Source organism: Globicephala melas, chromosome 8, assembly GCF_963455315.2.
Source record: "Globicephala melas chromosome 8, mGloMel1.2, whole genome shotgun sequence".
Taxonomy (NCBI): Eukaryota; Metazoa; Chordata; class Mammalia; order Artiodactyla; family Delphinidae; genus Globicephala; species Globicephala melas.
The window spans coordinates 62,794,365-62,816,549 of NC_083321.1; the positions used below are offsets into that span (position 1 = coordinate 62,794,365).

Sequence of the window (22,185 nt, forward strand, 5' to 3'; positions counted from 1 at the left end):
TCCCGTAATGTGCTCAAGATTTTATTATAGATTCATCCTAGACACACCTTGGAAACTTGCTTCTTCTGGGACTGGGACCAAAACTTGCAGGGCCAAGGCTTGCATGTAACCAGAGTCTAAGCAGATAGGCAGGAAAGAAGAGCACAGGGCACATCACACCCAGACAGAGATGTACGAATTGAGCTCTTCACTGAGGCCAGGACTGGAGTCCAAGGGCCTCAGCTGTGGCTCAGGCCTGGCTGCCGAGAGCCAAGGTCTTGCCCTACTGGCTCTGGTTCTGAATGTCGCCACACCCCCGAGAGGGACAGAAGTGGGTGGGACACAAGGAGAGGGTGGTAGAGAGAAGTTGTCCTCAATGCCTGGTGGATAGAGGTGGCCCAGGGAGCTGGCAGGGACGGAGGGAGGGAGGGCCTGAGAGCAAACAACTTTCAGCCTTCCAGCATTGCCCCGAGAGGTACACAGACTGGGCTTGGTCAGGTCCAACCACTCCCCGGCTCGAGTGCCAGAAATGCCCTCACCAAGCAGCCAGAAGACGTTCTGTAATTTTGCTTCACCCATTTGTTTGCAGAAGTGACAATGATCTTAGAATCCAGAGTCCCTGAAACTCTTCCATAGAAGTCCCCATGACAGGAGGAGATCTGGGGACACAGCCAGAGGCTAACACGTTTCTACAAAGCTTCATCAATTTTGCATTCTATATTATATCCTGTTTGTCACATATAAAAAAGTTTCCTTAAATGTTTCAAGTAAAATTGATGCTCCAGGAAACAGTGCCAGGTTCATTTTTGCCACTCTGCATATGCGTCCCTTCCCCCCCGCCCAACACATACACTGCAGTGTACGGCCAGGTGTGAAGACATCGCTCATCATAAACCTTTTCTCTTGGTGCAGAATGTCCCTGCCCTCTATCTTAGTCCCTCCAACGCCAGACCGTCCAAACTCTACCCGTCAACTCAAGGCCTTGCTCCAATGTCACCTCTTCCACTAAGTCTTCCCAGATCCCCTTCAGGCTAAAAGTAATCTCGGCCTCCTTGAACACCCCCAGCTCTTCAGTGTGCCTTGTTTATCTCGGATCAGCTTCCACCTGTTAATCGTTTGTGTCTCTGTCTTATTTTCCTCATGAAAAGTCAGCCACTTGAGAAGAGGGTCTATGTTGGATTTTTCCCTGAATCCACCATGGAAACTGGCAGTGTGTATATTCAGCAGGTGCTCAATACATGCACTACTACTACTACTACTACTAGACATTTTCACACGGATGCCTGGTTAATGCAAGCCTTTACTCCGTGGTGCATTTGTGCTCGGCTGTAACTGGTCTATGGTCTGGGCCTGGGGAAGGGATGCAGTGTCTTGCCTTCAGTGTTGTAATGGCCCATTTCCTAGCTGAGAATGACTCTAGTCCAGGCTGAAAGGATTCATCCAACAATAGAGCAATATCAAAGAAAACAGGGCCATACCTTAATATTATCTTCTGGCCAAGAGTTCAGCATTGTTGCAAGATGGCCCTTGTCATGAATGGTGATAAACAGCCCACTGGGAAAAGAAAAACACATACACACAGAGAAACCAGTCAGACTAGGAACAGAGCAAAGACTACAAGTACTGTGTATCATTGCATCAGTTAATTTTAACCGTAGACCTGGGCAAAAGGGGTCCCTGCCCAAAGCCCCAGCAATGTTAGAGAGCCCTGCTCTGGTTTTCCTCCAACTCTTCCCCTCCAGAAGGTAAAGAGGTCCATGGGGCCGAGGGATGTACCCACCCGGAGCCTGTGTTCACAGAGCCTGTACCTTCCTTCCCCTCTCTAGATCAGGCACACAGGACCCCATAATTCTCTGATTGAGTGGTCTCAAGGCTGCTTTTAGGGACTCTGTGAGCCTTTTCTCTGGGTCCCTCCTTCCAAGTACAGACTACACTGCAGTGGGTGGATCCCTAAGCCTGGGGCTATGACTGGTACCTGGACGTGTGGGTTGTGATGTCCAGACACTCATACACATGGCCTCTTGCAGTGGGGGATGGAGCTGGGGATAGGAAGAGGGGGGCGCTGCCAGCCTTGAGCCAGTTTTAGAGTCTGAGAATTCTAAATTCAAACTTGGCCTTCCAGACCATCATGAAGGTATATTTGTAAGGGTAGGAGGATGCGGCATATCTCACTCAACAGTTTATTAGCAGTTAACAGTTATTAACAGTTTCTGAATTTTGTGACCCATTACTTAAGTCATGCCCTCGTCAATACTGTAAACACCCATGGCCCCGCTCTTTGGTCTCACCAGGCTTGTAAAACTCTCACCCCTTGAGGAAACCCACTTTCTGCTCCCTGTGCATCTCCACCCAGGCAGCCGAAGGCAGATGGAAACAATCCTACTACAGGGCAGACTGATCAGTGCCACCACCCACTCATCCCTGTCAGCCCACATAGACTCTCAGTACTGACCAGCCTCTGTGCCTACAGAGCTTCTCTGGTCAAAATTCACTCTTTGCAAAGACTGTTTCAAAATCCTCTGTTCTCAAACCTCCAACTGCCTCACCCTTCCCCCCGCACTGCCCTAGTGACCTTGTCTCTGATGTCACAGGAAGCATCTCTGTCAGTTCCTCACCAATGAATCTACAAAATTCTGCATCTACAGCCAACCTCTTCATTCCTCTTGTTCCAGTGAAAATTACAGAGCCTCACACCGTTGATGATCCCTCCTCCCACTCTCTGTCTCTCTCAATCTCTCACTCTACTAGATTTTCCATTAGCTCTAAAATATGCCCAAGTCCATCATCTTAAAAGCTTCTGGCTTCTGGTAGTGACAGAGTCACTTGGACAGAATAACATTTCTGCAGATAACAATGATGAGATGGTTAATCGTTAAACAATTTATCGTTATTGTTACGTTACAAAATTATTTTAAATTAAGGCAATGAAGTTGTCCAAAAACAGGCAGACACTGGACGGGAATCTACCTTCGAAAGGAGGAATTAGATCCTTTGCGATCTGCAAATTTGCAGCTTTTTCCTGAGAGCGGTCTAATCTGCAAGCAACTTGGGGCCGCAGAAAGCCAAAGTCTTACTAGCTTGAGGTGTCAGAGAAGTGAGCTGGAGCTGGAAGAGCAGTCAGGAAGTGAAGGGGAAAGTTCTGGAAGGGAAGGAGATGCAGAGAGGATGAACTTCCAAGTCTGTGTGTAAACCCTGCCCAAATCACTGGCTGACCACTCAGGTATGCATACCCAAGGGCCTGGCAAAAAAAAAAGAAAGAAAAAAAAAGCTGCAGCTGAACGCTGAAAGAACCCCGCAGAGATTTCCATTGCTGCAGACCCGTAGGGACAGAGTTTGGAATTTGAGTCTGGCCAAGTTAAGTCCTTCCTAGAACAAAACTTACTCTTCTGAGGAACAAAATAATCTAGAATTCACAGAATGTAGGGTACAGAGAGGTCCATTATAATAGTCTGCTTACTTTATACATGTCAGACATTTTCCATAATAAAAAGTGTAAACAAAACAAGAAAAATACCACCAAAGCCCAAATTACTCTTGACTTTCACGCTCCTTGTCGAGACTGTTCTCTCTCCTTCCTTCCATAGCCAAATTTCTTGAGAGTATTGTCTACCCTGGCCACCTCCATTTTTTCCTCTTCCCCGAAACATGTCTTTCTTAATATCGTGCTGCCAACACTGCTCTTGCCAAGGCCACCGATGACGTCCATGTCCCTAAATGGCAGCAGCTTTCTAGTCCCCATGTCCTTTGGCTTCTCAGTAGCATCTGACACTTTAAACCACTCCCCACCCAACCTCTGGCTTCTGCGACTCCACTCTCTGTGAGTCTTCTTCTGCCTCTCAGGCCGTTTCTTCTTAGTCCCTTATGCTGGCTCATCCCCCTATCAGGTGGTACAGTTCCTCAAAAACTTGCACTACCCCATTCTCCTCCTTACTCTTATTCTTTCTCTATAGAATCTCATCGGTGCCCAAGGCTTTTGGCCAGTGACTCTCAAATATCTGTAGACCAGAGATTCTCACCTTGGGCACTGTTGACATTTTGGGTTGGATAACCCTTTGCTGCAAGGGGGTGGGGATGTCCTGGGTGCTGCAGAATGTTTGGCAGCATCTTGGTCCCTACCCACTAGATGCCGGTTGCACCCCACGCCCTGTTGTGACAACCAAAAATGTCTCCAGACGTTGGTAAATGTCTCCTGGGGAGCAAATGTGGCCCTGGCTTTAGAGCCATGGTTCTAGATCCTTATATTTAACTGCTTGCTTGACATCTCCACTTGTGTGTCTCAAAGGCACCTCAAACTTAACCTGTCCAGAACCAAATTTACGATCTAAACTTGCATCACTATGACTCAAAGACAAGACAAAACGAAAATCCAAGACAGACCTGATTCTTTTCTCCTGCTCCCTTTCTCAGTGACTATCACCCCCATACATCTAGTTTAACAACCTCAGATCCCTGGAAGCATCCTTGACACTGTCCTCTCCCCTTTTATACAACCCCTTGCCAAGTCCTTCCTTTCTCCTCTGTAATTAGCTCCTGGTTCATACACTTTATTTCATCCACGACACCACCTACCTCATCCAGGCTCCCAATAGCTCTTCCTTAAAGCACCAAAATAACTTTGTAACATCCTCTCTTGTCTCTATCTAATCTATTTTCTACACAGTAGAAAGAGTGATGTTCTTGAAATCAAAGCCTTACCGTGTGATTTTTTTTGGCCGTGGCTTGTGGGATCTTAGTTCCCTGACCAGGGATTGAACCCGCGCTACAGCAGTGAAAGTGCTGAGTCGCAGCCAGTGGACCACCAGGGAACTCCAAAACCTTACTGTGTTATCCCTTGTGATAAATATCCTTCATGTCTTTCCAAGGTTCTTGGAATGAAGACCCAAGTCCTTAGCATGGTCTACCGGCAAAGTCCAGTGTGGCCTGGCATTTGTCAACCTCTTCATCCTTATTTCATTCTCCAGTCATCGGCTGCACTGGCCTTCCTCTTTCCATTCCTCCATGTGCCATGATTTTCTTACTCTAGGGCAAGTTCACATACAGTTCCCTCTGCCTGGTACCCCCTGCCTCTCTTCACTCTATGTTTAGTTATTTCTACTTATTCTTCTGATGACTTCCAAGTCAAAGCTGGGGCTCCTTGTTATATATTCTCAAAGTACCCCATACCTACATACACAAACCTATTACAGTTATTTGTGTGGCTATTTGGTTAATATCTTTCCTCCGTTAGTCCGTAAGCTTCATCAGGGCAAGGTGAACATTTATTCTGTTGTTGTTGACCACTGTATGCCCAGACATAGTCCATAATGGACGCTCATACACAATTTCTGAATAAGTGGAGAAGTGAGTAAGTGAACTATGAGGATGGTTGAAGGTTGAGGGATGAAGATGAAAGGCGCTGAATAAAGTTGGAGTGAAGGAACCTTTAATGTGTGTTATGCTGTATCATGCTCAAGGGATCAGTGTGCTGAGCTGGGTGGTGCTGGGCTGTGCCTGTGGCTTAGCGTGGGGAAACGCATGTAGGAAGGCAGTGGACAGGCCAGTGGGGAGGAAAACCCCAGAGCCTAAGACTTGGGAGTGGCAGGGCTCTTTCCAGCATGTTGATTGGGGGCGATGTGGGTCTTTGAATTAACTTATTCATTAGGTTTGAGGAAAAGTTCCAGGGGTTTGTTGTGCCATTCTGAAACGATCATGGGGCACTCAGTTGTATCGATCAAGACAAAACCAAGTATCGGATTGGCTTTTGGGAACTTGTCGCTAAGGATCATCTCCAGGCAGTTTGAGTTTGGAAAAATCACACTGTGTTGATAATAATGAACTCCAAGGACTGAAGTTCAGGATGCTTCAAGCCATCCTGAAGTTTAAATGGTGGTACCTGTCTTGGTGTCGGCAGAAGGGTAAGTGGGCTGAGGTGAGCCTATACATCTGGACACTTTCAAGGAACCACCCCCTGTACCTCCAAACCAGCTGCTGCTCTGAGGTGTGGCCTGAGGAGGTCTTGTTAGGGCTGTGACTCTTCACCAGCTTCTATTTTTCCACAGCTGCAGCTCTCATATTCATAAGCAGCTTCCCCTCAGGTCATCCAGAGCTAGTCACATGGAACAACAATGCTAACAAAGAGGCCAGTTCTTTCCAGATGGAAAAACCAGGTCTCAGCCCAAGGCTCACTGATGACTCATCTTGTGACCTTGGGGAAGTCATTTACCCACATTAATTAATCCCAATGACGCACTCCTGGCCTTTAGCAGCTCTTGACCCTGACCTGTTTTGGAAATGTACCTCTGCCAAACAACTCCTGTTCTCAACTTTGCCTTTACCAGATAGAGGCTTAGTAATGATATTCAGCAAAAAGCTCACATGTTAAGGGGTAAGACACAGGCACCATTTTAGACCTTAGCAAAGCTCTGATGCAGTTAATTCTAAACACAGGAAAAGTGTGATTGTGGAAATAATCTGGTACATTAAAATAGGCTCTCTTTGTTGAAGATAAGAAGAGGGCAGAGGGACACTTCAAAGGAATATTTTTACAGTTAAATTTGAGCTATTAAAATTTCAAAAGACTCCTTTCTTTTTTGCATATATAATTTTATTCTAGGAAGAGATCACACTGCAAAAATAAAACCTTCTGAAATGTATTAACAGCTTTTAATCACTTCTCAAAGTGCACTTCCGTCTATCACATAACTTGCAGCTACAAATCATCCCAATCCTGGATGAGGATATCTAGTCCAAAGACCTCACTTTATAAACGAGGGCACTGAAGTCCAGAGAGGTGAAGTGACTTGTTTGAGGTCACACAGCTCATAAGCACCAGAACCTGCTTGAACCAAGGTCCTGAGTCCAGGGCTCTCTCTACTGACCCAGATTGCCTGTTCTCTCCATGGATCTAGTTCCCAACAGACAGCTAGGGATATGGACTGAAATGTACCAGAGATGCACACTGGGGCCACTAATGAAATATTTTTCTCTGATGCATGTTGGTGAGGAAGTAAAATGTGCAAAGTGAGGGATTATGATGATAAACAAATGGACTGCAGGTTCCAGTAGGATCCTAGGGGGTTGCTTTGCCAAATTTCCTGATGGAACTGTATCTAGACCAGCTCAAGAAGAAGATACTTCCAGGGAAGAAAACTTCTTAGATGTTCTCAGCAATCTACTTTCAGGTTAAACCCCTTCCACTTGAAGAGCAGGGCACTATTTTCTCCAGCAATACGTGGTGATGGGGTTGGTTCTTACCTCTGCTGCCATGGTTGGTTCTTATCTCACTTTCTCATTTCTCAAGTGAGAAATGCAGACACTCATTCCTCTGCATTCCTTCTTAGCGGCTTCAGGAAGAATATCTAGGTGTCATGGGAGGCACAGCTACCCACACCTGCTTAGTCTCACCAGAGGCCTCAGGCCCACAGGAGTCCCTGAGGCTGGCGTGGGGATTTTCAGGGACTACTTCCAATAAAACAGATCACTGAAAGTGACTCAAGTGAAGTTTTAGAGGAGTGGCAGAGGGAAGGTAGCATAGACTGGGGGTTAAATGTACGTGCTTTGCAGCCACAGCACTGGGTTCAAATCCTGCCTTAGCTCCTCGCTAGCTGTGTGGCTGTGGACAGGTTACCCCTTCCTCAAGCTTCAGTTCCTCATCTGTAAAATGGAGAACTTGACACCAGTTGCTTCATGCCTTCGCTATAAGGATCAACTAAGACAATGCATATTTAAAGAGTTCACCGTGGTGCCTGCTGGCATGTAGTTAGTGCCCAACAAATGGCAGCTCTTAGCGTTGCTGAGTTAGTGCAGTTCATGGTTAGGAGCGCAGGCCCGGCAGTCAGACCGCCTGGGTCCAAATGCTAGCAAAATGTCCAGTGAGGGACCTGGCTTATAGTAAGTGCTCAGTAAACACTAGTAGCTAATCATTAATTTGTATTTTATACCAAGACTTATACCAAGTTAATGTGCACGTTTGCCAGGAACTAGGATTTACAGTTATATGTGCTTTTGGTGAAACAGGAAGGCAGTCAAAGTTTGGTAGAAAATCTTGCAGTATGAAGGTCACTGAGTGAGGGCAAAATAGAGTTCTTTGGTGATGCACAGTTGGAACTAGCAGTTTTCCACATTCCCTGCAAGAGCTAGTATTCAATAGGGTGAGATCAAGGGCAGCCTGAAAGGGAATACAAGTCACAAAAGGGCAATATTCACTCCCTCACTCACTCACTCATCCATCCATCCATCCATCCATCTATCCATTGGGCTTTTGAATATTTCAGGAACCCTGTTTGTGCCTTTATGCACACTATCTTAATTCCCATGCAACACTCTCAGACAGGCATCATCCCCATTCTATAGATGAGATTAAGACGGAAGAGGTGTGAAGGTAGAGGTGAGATTTAAACACGTCTCTTGGAGCATGGAAATGTGGCTCCTTTAGGTGTGGGATTTGGGACACGTCTCTTCAATTCTCGGTGTCTTAGCTTTCTCGTCAGTAAAATGGGCACAATGGCTTCTCCATTACGGAGTGGCTGTGAGGATGAAGCAAGGCAAGTTCACACACACTCTGCACACTGTAAAGCCCTGGAGACACGTGACTCTTCATATCTATCCGACCTTGACCAATATGGTAAGTCTGAGAGGGGGTGTTAAGGGTACCAGTCTCTCTGGTTTCCTGACGGCCCTTTCTGGGTGAATGGGGTAGTAATTAGGGTGCCGAGGAGCTCTCTGGATTCCACAGTTGGGTCTGTTTTAATCTTTTCTCCGTGAGAAGGAGTCAGACCCTTCCCCCCACCCCCAAAATGAAAGCTGCTCTGTGAGACATTGGCTCTAACAGCTGGTGTCATGTTCTGCCACCCCGTCCTGAGGCACAAAAGGAAGCAGGAAGGTGGGAAGCTCCAGGAAGTGCTGGGCCCGGTTTCGCACTGACGTGGAAGCATTTCCAGCTTCTGACTGAATTACAGGCTGCCCCGGGGATCCCGAGGCACTGAGCATCCTGCAGTGAGCTAACAGAACCTGAGCATTCATCCGGGCTAACGACTCCTCTGAGTAATTAGAACGGAACGCCCTTGGTGCTCCTGGTGCTGTGAAGATGGGCCTCTGGGTGAGAGGCTGTCGTGGGAATCTCTCATTGTTAATAGCCGTTAACTGGAACAGGAAAAAACAAAACACAAAAAAACAGAAATAACTGTAGCTACTGATACCTTCCCCCAAGTTTTTCCTGTTTACTTCAGGGAAGCAATTTTGGAACTTGAGGGAAGAAAAAATACATATAGTCAATATGATAAGCTGCCAACCTATGGAATCAGGGCTTAAATGAATGTATTCCCTGCTTCACAGAACATTCCTGAAAAGTTGTGAGTTACTAAAATATACCTAAAATAATACCATATGTGTACTCGGGAGGTTGCTGTTTAAAGGGAAGCTGCAGAAAATTGTTCAGGAGCATAAATCACTGTCCCCTGATTTATGGCTTTCACAAATTTGAACTTTCCTATTTTGGTTTCTAGAAACAGAACCCAGGTTCCTTCTCAGCTGATGCTTGGACATCAGGGCCTGAGAAGGAGGGACCAGAGAAGGGGGCAGCCCCCTCTCACATGGAGTTTTGGGGTAAATGTGTGGCCAGGAAAGGGAATGGATTCATGCTTAACAAAAACTAAACACCTACTTTATTCTTTCACATACGTAACTCATTCGGCCTAAAAGACATATTTGTTACAGGCTGTTCATCCTGCAACAGGGCTGACCTGACACATTGGGCTGGAAGCGTTTAAAAGCCAGTATGTGATTCACCATCTTCTCTTTTCCCTTTGCCGCCGCCATCTGTACTGTTCCAGACGAGGCCACCTCAGGACCTGGCTCTGGAGTGAGGAAGACGCTGAGCACAGCCCCCAGCTGACCCACAGGACATGAGGCAGAAGCACAGAATAAGCTTTAAGGGATGTTTGTTCCATAGCATCATGTAGCATGGTAACCTCTGTTCCACAAAACCTTTCAGAGATGCCCATTATGTTAAACGAGACATTGGCGCTCTGGTTAAAGCAGAGGTGAGAGTCTTCCTTCTTGGAAGGTCTTCTCACTACGCTTCATCTCAGTAGTCACTGTTCCTACAACGGACCTCAGGCAATGACAGCAGAGGAAAAGAATTCCTGATGGGAGACGGTGCTATAGCACTGTGGGTTAGCGACTGTTACTTAGAAAAGTATATCTTTAATGCACAGGTCCTCCTACTAGACTATATGTCCTAGGAGGGCAGGACGACATCTGTCTTGTTCACTGCTGTAACCCTGGGGCCCAGCAGAGCACCAAGCACACAACAGGTGCTCTAGAAGCAACATACGTGTTGGGTATGCTCAGTGGTGCAGAACGTGGGTGCTGAAATGAGACACAGCTGAGGCTTTATGTTTTCAGTTATAAACTGGGCATATAATAACACCTACGTCAACATGCTTCTGTGAGGATTCAATGAAATAATAGATCATGTACCTGGCATAGTGCTTGGCGTGTGATAAATGCTCCGTAAGTGGTAGCAGATATTGGTTACTTATGCTGCAGAGCAATAACATCTCCAAATATTTTCTGGGTGACAGAAAATTCCAAGCCAAGAAAATGAAACAGCTCTGAATTGAATTGTGTCCCTCTCAAAAGATACAGAGAAATCTTAACCCCTGCTACCTGTGACCTTCTTTGGAAATAGGGTCTTTGCAGATGTCATTAAGGTGAGGCCATCAGGGAGGGCTTTCATCAAAAATGACCAGTGTCTTTATGAGAAGAGGTGAAGACAGAGGGAGTCACAGGGAGAGATGGCCACGAGGTGATGGAGGCAGAGACTGCAGTGAGGCGTCTATACGGCAAGGAACGTCAAGGACCACTGCCAAACAACAGGAGCTACAAGAGGCGAGGAAGGCTTCTCCCCTACAGATGTCAGAGAGACCTCAACTCTGTCGACACCTGGATTTCAGACTTGCAGCCTCCAGACCTGTAAGACAATAAACTTCTGCTGTTCTAAGCCACCCTGTTTGCGGTATTTTGTTACAGCAACACTAGGAAGCTAGTACACCAACATCCAATTTGTGTGCAGTGGCCATGAGCAGTGGTGATCACGATTCCTTCCCCGAACCTGTCTTAAAACTCAGTCTGTTGGAATTTCAGAAGGGCAAGCCCTGGTGAAGTGTCCTCCCTCCCACAGAGGCCTGTAAATTACATACTATCTCCAGTTTCCATCAGGAGCCAGAAAACCCCCTTGAATTTTAGAATTCAGTTACACGAGACAGAAAGAAAAACAAAGATAACGTTCACTTAGGAGAATGTTATTTCTTGAGAAAAAGACTCTTAACCCTTATCTCCGGCTGCAGAGGAGGGACCCTTAGAAGTTTCCAGAATAGAAGTGAGAAAAAAACCCCAACAAAACCCACTCAACAACACAAGATTCATTCAAGCTTCTTGGCACCGAGTCGAACAAAAAAGGAGGACTTAATTAAAACAGGGTCAGCGACATCAGGCAAACCACCGAGGCCGGGCTCAGGAGGAGGGACGTGAACTTTCAACTTTGGAACAAAGGCTCGCTGTTGCCACGGAACCACCATTCTGCACATTTTTGGCAGCCAGGGAACCTGTCCTCTGAAAACAGGCAAGAGGCTATTTTTAAAACCCAGCAACAGCCTCCCGGACTCAACAGCACAGCAGGAGAAAGTAGGTCTGAGAAGTCCCAGGGCCTGGCTGCCCAGCACCTGGTAAGGCAGAGCCTGAGGATACAGCGAGGTAGCCATCGTGCCTAGGAGAAATTAGGAATCACGTTCTCCCCTGGTCCTGTGAAATGTCCTCGGGGGGGTGTGAATAAAGCGGGGCGGGCACCTGTTAGTGGTAGGTCACTCACCGTCCTTCTTTGGTTTTAGTTTGTATCTCGAGGGACATTTTGATTATTTTTAACCCACTGAACCATAGCTAATTTCCTGGACCTCGGACGGCCCCTCCTGTTTCCCATTCTGTCTCCTCGTAGGTGGGCACGTGGCCCCTCCCACCCCGAGGAGGCCCCCTTTCCTTCCGACCCTCCCAGATGACACTGAGGTGGAGCGTGCCTGTCTTTGGAGTGAGACGTAAAGGTGAGGACGGTGGTTCCGCCCACGTGACTCCCGCAGCGGGGCCTCGGAGTGGGCGGGGCTTCCTTGAGAGTACTGACCGCCTTGTCCCCTGCTCGGGCTTCTTGCATCCTGCTTTAGGCATCCAGCACTGTGCTGGGCACATGGGAAACAAGGAATATAATGGGGTATAATGGAGACATGATTGGAGGCTGGGGAGAACCATGGAACAAGGAGCACCAGGGTGGCTACATCACAGTGAAAGAGCAGCAGAGCTGGGCCTGGAGCCTCCACTCTAGGGCACTCTGGCCCTTCCCTCTCACCCTCCCTCCTTTTGCTGCTGTTGGACAGTTTTCCCCAAGAAGACCTGAAGCATCTTAAGAGCAGCTCCACCTCCAGTGAGTTCCATGGGTCCCCAGTACAGCCCTATAAACATCGTGTCCACTTCAGAAGGGAATCTCTGAATAGATTCCTTTCTCTCCTTCCCTGTGTGGGAATGGAGTGGTTCGGAAAAGGGCACTAGAAAATTTCTGCTACTATAGCCAGCTACGTGAGTTTGCAAAAGCTATCAGACCTCTCTGAGCTTGTTTCCCCATCGAAAAATGTAGAAGGTAGATCGGATAACCTCTAAAAATCTATGATCCTATGACATGATCTAGCAAGACCTGCAGACTAGACCTAGAACAGCTGCAAGAGCATGAATTTACAGCTAGACAGACCTGGGCTCAAATCCCAAATCTTACCCTTATTTGCTGTGCAACCTTAACAAATTACTAACCTCACTGAGTGTCAGTTGCTCATTACTAAAGTGGGGCGCTAATTAATAGTTAATTTAATAATTAAATCCATCTCACTAAGCTGGTGTGAGCGTTAAGTAAAATAACACAATGTTGGTCACAAGTAGCCTCTTGAAAAATCTTAAGTTGGAACATAAGATGTATTTCTCAAAGGAATGAATGGCGGTTTCCCTCCAAGAGACACAGAAATTCATGCTGTGGTTCCCAGGTAGGGCGACTACATATTCTGGTTTGCCTGTGTCTTGAGATATTATTTGTTTTTCTTTTTCACTCTCAAAAACTTACTGATCTGCAGGTCCAGCCTATTAAATTTAATACTGCAAACGTTTATGGGGAGCCTAGTATGGAAAGACAGGGTCATCTTTTTGGTGCCATCATTGTGAACCCTTCTCCTGTGTAGTCATTAATTTTAATCCTACTCGCACATAAAGTATCTGTGAAGTGGCTTGTAGCACCCACAGTCTTTTGCTCTCTATGACTTTTTGGAACAGTCTACAACGTACCCTGTGCCAAATTCTGTAGAGCTGGTGTTGAACCCAGACAGAGGATGGAGCCTTGAAGTTTCTAGACCTGTAAATTTCAGGCTTGTCTTGGCTCCATGAGGGCCTGATCTTTGGCCTCAAGTAAGTCATGTCATTTTTACCTCAGTTGCGACAAGTAAAATGTAGGAAAGAGAGAAAGAGAAGAAGCCAGCGTTTGTTTAGCTCCTGCTATGGTCTGAATGTGTCCCTCCAAAATTCTTATGTTGAAATCCTAATGTCCAATGTGATGGTATTAGGAGGTGGGGTCTTTGGGAGGGGCATTTGGGTGGAGCCCTCATGAATGGGATTAGTGCCCTTATAAAAGAGGCCCTGGAGAGTTCCCTAACCCCTTCTGCCATGTGACGGTATGAGGACAAGTCTGCCACCAAAACTGAGCCCTCATCTCACCATGCCAACTGCCCTGATCTCGGACTTCTAGCTTCCAGAACTGGAGAAATAAATTTCCGTTGTTTATAAGCTACCCAGTCTGTGGTTATTTTGTTATAGCGGCCAGAATGGAGTAAGACAGCTCCCGCTGGGAGCATGTTACAAATGCTACACCATTTACTCATCACCACGAGTCTAGGAAGCTAGGAAATTCTCATTTACACCTGGGAGAACTGAGGCTCCATGAGGTAGCAGCACTGAGACAGGAAGTAATGTAAGTGGTAAGTACAGGCAAGCCTGTAAGAAGCCACCGAACCTTCATGTCTCTCTTGTTGAAGTTTCGGGAGATAACCTGTAAAACACTAAAGTCCTTCAGAAGACAGGCTCCTACTAACATAGAGAAAACCTGGAATAGGTTTCTAATTGTTTCAACTATTTTTTTTCTTCCTGGAATTTGCAAATATCACTTGTTGCTCTAGTGTTTTTGATTATGAGGTGCCTTTTGGCAGGAGAAAATTGTTCCAGTCGAATTCCAAGGGTTGGGGGAATTTTTCCCTCTGTTCTCCTCGAATAAGAAGGAGCCTGATAAGGTGTACAAACCACTGTAGAAGAAAGTGTGGTTTTCATTTTTAAGAAAGCATCCGTACATGGAAAGCTGATGAAGAGTGCCCTGGTTACCATCACATCATTAGCTGACTGAACAATTTATAATTGGGAGGGAAAAAAAAAAGGCCGCATAGATGAAAATTTCCGCCGAAACTGACACCCCTGTCCAAATAGCAAATCACTTAAGAATCTGAAAATTCTAATTTTGCAACTCACAGATGCTTCCAATTAGAACAAGGAAGGTTAGTGCGGTTTCAGCTGCTACTTGAAAATATTAAAACATGCTGAGAAAACTCAGGCAGAGATGGTACAAAGGAGTTTCTTTTTCTACTGAAATATTTACTCCTCCAACAATAATAATCACAGAGGCTTCAGGCCCCGTTTTCCCTGAGAAGCCACACTTAACACTCTTCACTTTCTTTTATGGCTGTGAACATGGCACAGACCCACACATGCCTCCACTTTATAAAACAAACACACACCTTCCTGCCGTCTAGAAGGTCTCTAGTTAATCTGGGTCTCTGGGCAATACGTTTTTGGAACGTGGCTCTGTTCTAACATGAACTTCTGATTTATCCAAGCAAATAATCGTCAAACCTGAGAGACTGAAAATGCTATACCTCTGACTCAGAGGCCCTGCCAACGAGTCGTTTGTTTACAGGTATGTGCAAGATCGGGAGAGAGAAACATCCTGTTTTTCTGAAGCAGGTCTGAGAAGTAGTCCCCCATACTTTTTCCAGCTGAGTCATAGAAACAGGCTAGGAGCGCAGGACCCTGGCGAGACCCACTGAAACAATAGCCCCTAGGCCAAGGGCAAGCTGAAGTTGTAAAGGCTCGGATCAATTTTATGCTAGCATTTATGAGACAATTCTACGGGTAGATATCTGAGCCCTGTCTTGAAGCAATTTGTAAGCGGAAGATTCTGCCCACTTTAATTTATCGTATAAACATTTCTGGAGCTATCACCGTATATTAGTCATGAAAGCTGGAATTTAATAAAAGAGAACAGAATGCAGTTTTCAGAGAGGACAAAAGTTCACTGGGAAAACATATGTGCAAACCTCAGGGACCCTGATCACTGGGAGCAAATGCAAGAGACAGCTAAGTGCCTGGAACCAAATGTATGAAAGGGCTACTCATCAGGTATAATTAAGCTGGGGTGAGGTGGGTGTGGGGCATTTGATGTAATTTGTCATTTTGACTGAGTTTCATCTCCAAACTATAAATCTCGTGAAAGGAAGAAGTCTCAGAAAACTCAAGATCGGGAAGGTGAAGGCCAAGAAAGTATTTGCTCTGAAATGACTGGGAAACGACGTGTGCTCCAACGGGACCCACTGAATTCAAAACACTAGAGTTACTGTGAAGCTCAAGAGCAGAAGCTCAGACAGACTTAGGCTCTAATCTCATGTCTTCTGGTTAGTAGCTGAGTGACCTTGGCAAATTACATCTGAGCCTCAGTTTCTTCATCTGTTAAATAGGGACAATAAAACATTTCTAATCAAGTTGCCTGAAAACGATGAAAAGAGATAATATATGGAAAGCAGTTAGTACAATGCCTGGCACATTTAGTAAGTGCTCAATAAATAGAAGCTATTTTTACTATTACTCCATGTAAACTCTCCTAGAGAATCACTGGTATCCGAGGCTTACCATTAGTAGCAGAATGTGATGAGGAAGGCTGAAAAAAGTTGACTTGATCCGATTATGTAGGTATGAGCTATATGCTTGCAATATTACTTCTGTTTCTCTATTAGAATACCTTGGGTCTATACAGCTAAACCCCAAACTATTAGATGCCAGAAATATCAAATGGGGAGCTCAATCATGACCTGTTCATGAGACTGTGCCACTATGAAAAATTTTTACTATTATGCTGAGAAACACAGCAGGTGCAGTCTTTCTTTTCTATTGGCTGTGAAAGCTAAGCACTCATTCATGAATTATTTCAACAATTACTTATTAGACCCCTCTTTGTGACAAGACCTGTTCTAGGCATTTGGAATATTCACGTCAGTTAACAAAACAGACAAAGATCTCTGCCTTTATGAAACATATATTCATTCATTCATTCATTCTAGTATATGGGAACTGCCATACTAGGAGTTAAAGAAAGGGAAAGGGCAAAGTTACAAAGATGAATGAGACACACTGTCTGATAAGCTCCGTCAGATAGAGGAGAGAGTGATGGAGCAGATCTGTAAATAATTACTGGATAACAATGTAGTAAGTTCACTAGTAGAGTATCAGCAGAGGCCACTGTGGACAGACATAGAAGAAGGATCAAAATACTCTGCAAGCAAGAGTGTGGGTACAGAGACTAAGGAGGTGGCAAGAGATGAAGACATCTGGGATGATTTTAAAGGGTACGTGGGAATTTGTCATTGGGTAAGATGGCGAAAGGCCATCAGGCAAAGCGAACATCTGCTGGTTTCTGTCAATGAGGGAAGCATTTGGTGGAATGTAAGTTTAAAAGAAAGTATAATGTATAAACTAAAGTAGCTTATTTCACAAACTCAACTGTTATCAGTCATGGAATAATTAAACTCTGGTTTTTGCTTTGTTTTAAAACTAGGACTAAGTAGAAAACAGCTTTTATTTTCCCCTAAGTTTTCCCATCAGATGAGAACAGCTGTCAGCTCAGGCTTGAGTTTGATTTCTGATGCTCTGCTTACCCAGAGGAGAGTTTATGAAATTATGGTCCATGTGCTACCAATATAGTCCATAAATTTCCTGTAGGATAATGAGTTTGGGTAGTTTTTTTTTGTTTTTTTTTTTTTTGCGGTACGCGGGCCTGTCACTGTTGTGGCCTCTCCCGTTGCGGAGCACAGGCTCCGGATGCGCAGGCTCAGCGGCCATGGCTCACGGGCCCAGCCGCTCCGCGGCATGTGGGATCTTCCCAGACCGGGGCACGAACCCGTGTTCCCTGCATCGGCAGGCGGACTCTCAACCACTGCGCCACCAGGGAAGCCCCAAGTTTGGGTAGTTTTAAAATAGAGATTCTTGTGCCCCACTCCTGACACAATGAAACAGAATCTTGGGAAAGGGAGCTAGAGTCTGTAATTTTTTTAAAGTGGACTCTTATGAAAGTTTCAAACCACTGGCCTGGGTAGAGGTTTACTCTCAAACACCCCCGTTTCTGGTTTGATCATCAAAATCATTTCATTACCTATCTACCCTAATTCTAGCCAGCACTTTACCTGATTTTGCTTTACTATGACTTGAATTCAAATTTCCTGCACCGTCTTTGTCTAGAGAGAGAGAGAGAGAGAAGTTTCTCTGCTCCTTACTACTGGTTACTCCACTCCCACCCCCATATGAGCCAAGGAGGTTCACTCCAGCTTCATCTATTCTTCCAATCAGTGAAAAAGTTACCATGACAACCTCGCATCCACGTCCCTCCACTTGGCTGCACACAAGCAGCACCGCTGGCTCACGCAGGGTCCATCCTGCACCGGCAGGCAAGGGCGATCTATTGCACCTATTTGTGGTGAGGATTGGACATCGTTATTAATCCTTTGGAACCAAAGATTCTGGAAATGCAGGTCATGATCTCATTCCATTCTCGCTGTTGGTTTCTTCCCAATTGATAGGCCTGGATTTGGAGATAAAGTTATTTTGCAAGTAATAGATAGTCTGTTCTTTAATCATACCAGTAACATAGAGACTCTGCAATTACTTTTACCTCTCCAGCCTCGCTTTTAAATTCAGTTAAATTCCAGAAGCAGTTATCGAATGCCTACTATGTCCCAAGTCCTGGGAAAGTCTTCCTGCTGAAGATTCTTAAAGGAACCAAATGTAATTTACATTAACATTAAAAAAAATTAGGACATAATGAATTTTAAACAAAATTACAGAGTCATAGCTCTTTGTTTTTAAGGAGCCATTAATAATAGAAGCTCACTCTTCCAAGATCTATTAGAAGTCATCAGGAAAATAAGACTCTAAGTTTCTTCTATCCATCGATCCTATTCTTCTATCCATTGATCCTTCCATCCATCCTTCCTTCCATCTAACAAGGAGTGTATCCAGGCTCTGTGCTGGGTGCTGGGTATCCAACGGTGAGCTAAACAAATATGGTTCCTGCCAGTCGGAAGCTTATAGTCAGTCCAGTAGTGGAAAGAGTCCTGAATGACAAACAGAAAGCTGCCAACTCTAGGTGCAGTTCTCTCTCTCACTATTTGTAGAGAGCCTGAGGGAGTCAACCTCTGGATCCCCCATTTCGTCACGTGAAAGGGGCTGCCCTGTGTTTCACAGAGCAGTTGGCAGGATTGTATTTGAATTCACCTTCAAACTTCAAAGTGTTATATAAATGTAAATAATAATTACGAATTAAGCTTGATTCAAATGGCGGGGGAACACCTACCTATCTCTCTGCACAGCAGTAAGGGAATAAAGAGTCAGGAGACCTGAGTTCTAGTCCTACTGTTTCCACTGATTTGTACCCCCGGTGGGGAGGGTATCTTGTCCCCTCTTGGCCTTGGTTTGAGCTCCATGATCCTGTCACTGTAGGATGCAAAGAGAGGCCAACCGACAGAAATGCTGAGTTCAAGGGTCTCTTAAGAGGGAATCTATTCCATCTCTTTACAGACAAGGCCTCACCTAAGACTTCCTGGAAAGATATGACTCTTCTCAAAGTCCTCTTAGGAGGCAAACGTCTCAGCCTGTCTTGGAACGTGGAGCGGGGAGTTGTCTGGGAGCTGTGGGGAGGGAGCTGCCGGGGGCACACAGGTAGCATCTGTGTTGGCTGTGCAGGGGGTGTGCTTAAATGTGGACCCATCGAATAACCTGATACCAACTCAAGGACGTATCATGGGAGCAGGATGGATGAAGTGCTTGGTGTGTCCTTGCTATGTGCCTGAAGGGCTCTGCCTGTGCGGGTATCAAGATCCTGCCAAGGTGCAAACCCTGGCTCTCTTCCCGTGGCTCTCTAACCGGGCACCCTGACACAGCCCCACGGCCCCTGTCTCCCCGCAGGGGACTCCAGCCGAGACTGATGCACGCGGGCTCCTGCAGATCCCTGTGGCTAATTTCATTAGGTCTAAGGAACGTGTTTGCTTAGCTGTCATTTTTTTCTTTTATAAATTTACTTATTTATTTTTGGCTGCATTGGGTCTTTGTTGCTGAGCGCCGGCTTTCTCTAGTTGCGGCGAGCGGGGGCTACTCTTCATTGTGGTGTGCGGGCTTCTCACTGCGGTGGCTTCTCTCTTTGTGGAGCGTGGGCTCTAGGCCCGCAGGCTTCAGTAGTTGTGGCTCGCGGGCTCAGTAGTTGTGGCTCGCGGGCTCAGTAGTTGTGGCTCACGGGCTCAGTAGTTGTGGCGCACGGGCTTAGTTGCTCCGCTGCTTGTGGGATCTTCCTGGGCCAGGGCGCGAACCCGTGTCCCCTGTATTGGCAGGTGGATTCTTAACCACTGCACCACCAGGGAAGTCCCGTAGCTGTCATTTTGAGGAGGACATATGTGTGGGACACATGACTCAGAAATGCTGAGCAATGCAGGACTAGAGGGAGTTCCAATGTGGAAGGAGGGAGAGGCCCTGGAACAGAATAGACTCGGGTTTGAATCCTGCCACTTACTAGCCCTTTGGCTCCAGGCAAGTGTCCCATCACCTCTGAACCTCTCTTCTGTGACATGGGGACGGTAACATATTCTGATTTCTCAGGGCTGTTGTGAGACTCAAAGAATAAAGGTCACATGACTATCGTGGTCCTGACCCCTCAACAGAAGGCAGTGGCAGCTGTTGTTCTGATCCAGCTCACTGTTCCAGTTCTGGAGCCCAAGCTCAACTTTCCATGCCTGTCACTGCACTGCAATGCAGTTCACATCTGACGTTGCTTCTTCTCTCTTTCACCTTCACATCCAACTAGTCTTCACATCCCGCAGGCTTCTCTTTCTCAATGTCCTGCATTTTCACCCTTCATTTCGGCATCTCAGACTCTGTCAGGCTCTTGTCTCATTGTCCTTCAGCTAACACAGCAGTGCTCTGTGGACGCTCCTCTTGAGCCCTCCGAGAACTATCCTCCTTGGAAAATGCTTTCAGTTTAGCCCCCTCTCAGAAGTGTACTGTGATCCCTGATGAGCGACTCCAAAGTCCTCACTTGGCCTCACACTGGCCTTACCTTCCCCACCCACTTGACGGGGTGATCTTCTCACACATGCTGTACACACGGGGGTGGTGAGTCCTCTGTCCTGGAGAAGCTCCATCACCAGGGAGAAGAGGCTCAGAAGGACATGATGATGGGCAGTAGCCAAGGGTGTGTGCTCTGGAGCCTGGGTTCGGATCGCAGCTTGACTGTGTACTAGATACGTAACTGTCTTCAGGTTATTTAAATCTTGGTGCCTCAGTTTCCTCTGCATCCCAGACACACTCTTCCTGATCTGTTCCTTCTCGTCCCATTCACACAAAACCTCTCCTTCCCAAGTCCCAGTCCCTGAGTCTGTTTCTGTGAGCAAACACAAGCTTTCGTGCATTTTACAGGTTAATGAGAGATCAAGGATATTTACGGAAAGGTCTACTCAACTCCTGACTGTATGTACGGATTTCCTTCTCAGTAAGGAAATTCTCCCACACCTACTCTTTTGATCACCATGGTTGGGATTGCCAGAGACAAAGGAGGAAAAGTACAGAGTCAGATAAAAAAGAAACAAAAATCAGTTTGTTTAAACTGCCAGGGAAATCTGCCTTCGGCTAAAGGAAGTCAAACTCAGAACATCCTGTTCTAGTTAATAAAGCTCATCTGCTTCCAGCTTGAACAGAAAAATAAAATCTTTGCATCTGTGTGAGGCCGCTCAACCTTTTCTACCTTCACTCTGAGCCCCCTATGCCCAGACTCATGGGTGCCGGTTGCGGGTGAGGGTTCTCTTTCCTCCCCACACAGCAAGCGGCTCCTGAATGCTAAAGGCAGGTCACATGCAATGAAGTACAAACTCACTTTTTCGTCTGTAAATCTTTAAACTTCCTCTAAAAAAGACGCCACTTCCCTCAGTGATTGAAACCCATGTAATTCAGACACAAAAATAAACGACCCTCAGTGGTTTCCAGGAGTGGAGTAGGGGAGGGAGAGATGAATAGGCAGAACACAGGGTTTTTAGAGCAGTGAATATACTCTGTATGATACCATATTATACATTTGTCCAAACCCATAGAATGTACAGCACCAAGAATGAAGCCTCACGTAAACTATGGACTCTGGGTGATAATGATGTGTCACTGTAGGTTCATCAGTTGCGACAGACGTAGCACTCTGGTGAGGGATGTTGTTTATGGGGAGGCTGTGCATGTGTGGGAGCAGGGGGTCTATGAGAAGTCTCTGTACCTTCCCTTCAATTTTGCTGTGAACCTAAAACTGCTCCTAAAAAAATAAAGTGTTTACTAAAAAAAAAAATAAAAATTAGAAAAAAAAAAAACAGGTCCTTCTCTCCTCCATCTCTCTGTCTCAAAGTGTTTCTGCGATGTGGGATCCAGATACAATTTAACTTACACCACATGACATTCATGTCAAATGACAGCTGAACAACCTCACGCTCTGGAAGGACTCCCATGCCACCCTCCTCAGATCCATTCCAGCATCAATTCCCAATCACTGGCACCAATCAATCCATGACAGACCCTGGCCTGCCCAGCTGGTCTGTCTGGGAAGATGCCCACATGTGAGTCAGAACTCTCAGCAAAATGACACTTCTGCAGATAAGCCTGCAAGCTTTTTCTTGTCAGAAACTGAAAGCCATGTGTTTTCATCTCCTTTTGCATTTATCTGCCTTAAATGCCAGGAACCTTAGAGGCAAATTTACAGCCACAGTGCGTGAATGACTTTTCACCAGCCTTTAATTCAGTGGTTTTCAAAGTGTG

General features: G+C 46.0%; 1 protein-coding gene across 4 annotated transcripts in view; it reads right to left on the minus strand.

The window, feature by feature from the left end:
* ME3 (malic enzyme 3) overlaps positions 1-22,185 on the minus strand; it is a 279,475-nt gene that overhangs the window by 64,146 nt on the left and 193,144 nt on the right. For all 4 annotated transcript variants that reach the window (XM_060303875.1, XM_030835867.2, XM_060303874.2 and 1 more), the window contains one exon: positions 1,458-1,533. In XM_060303875.1, the coding sequence (XP_060159858.1) occupies positions 1,458-1,533 (76 nt within the window). The remainder of the gene's footprint in view (positions 1-1,457; positions 1,534-22,185) is intronic.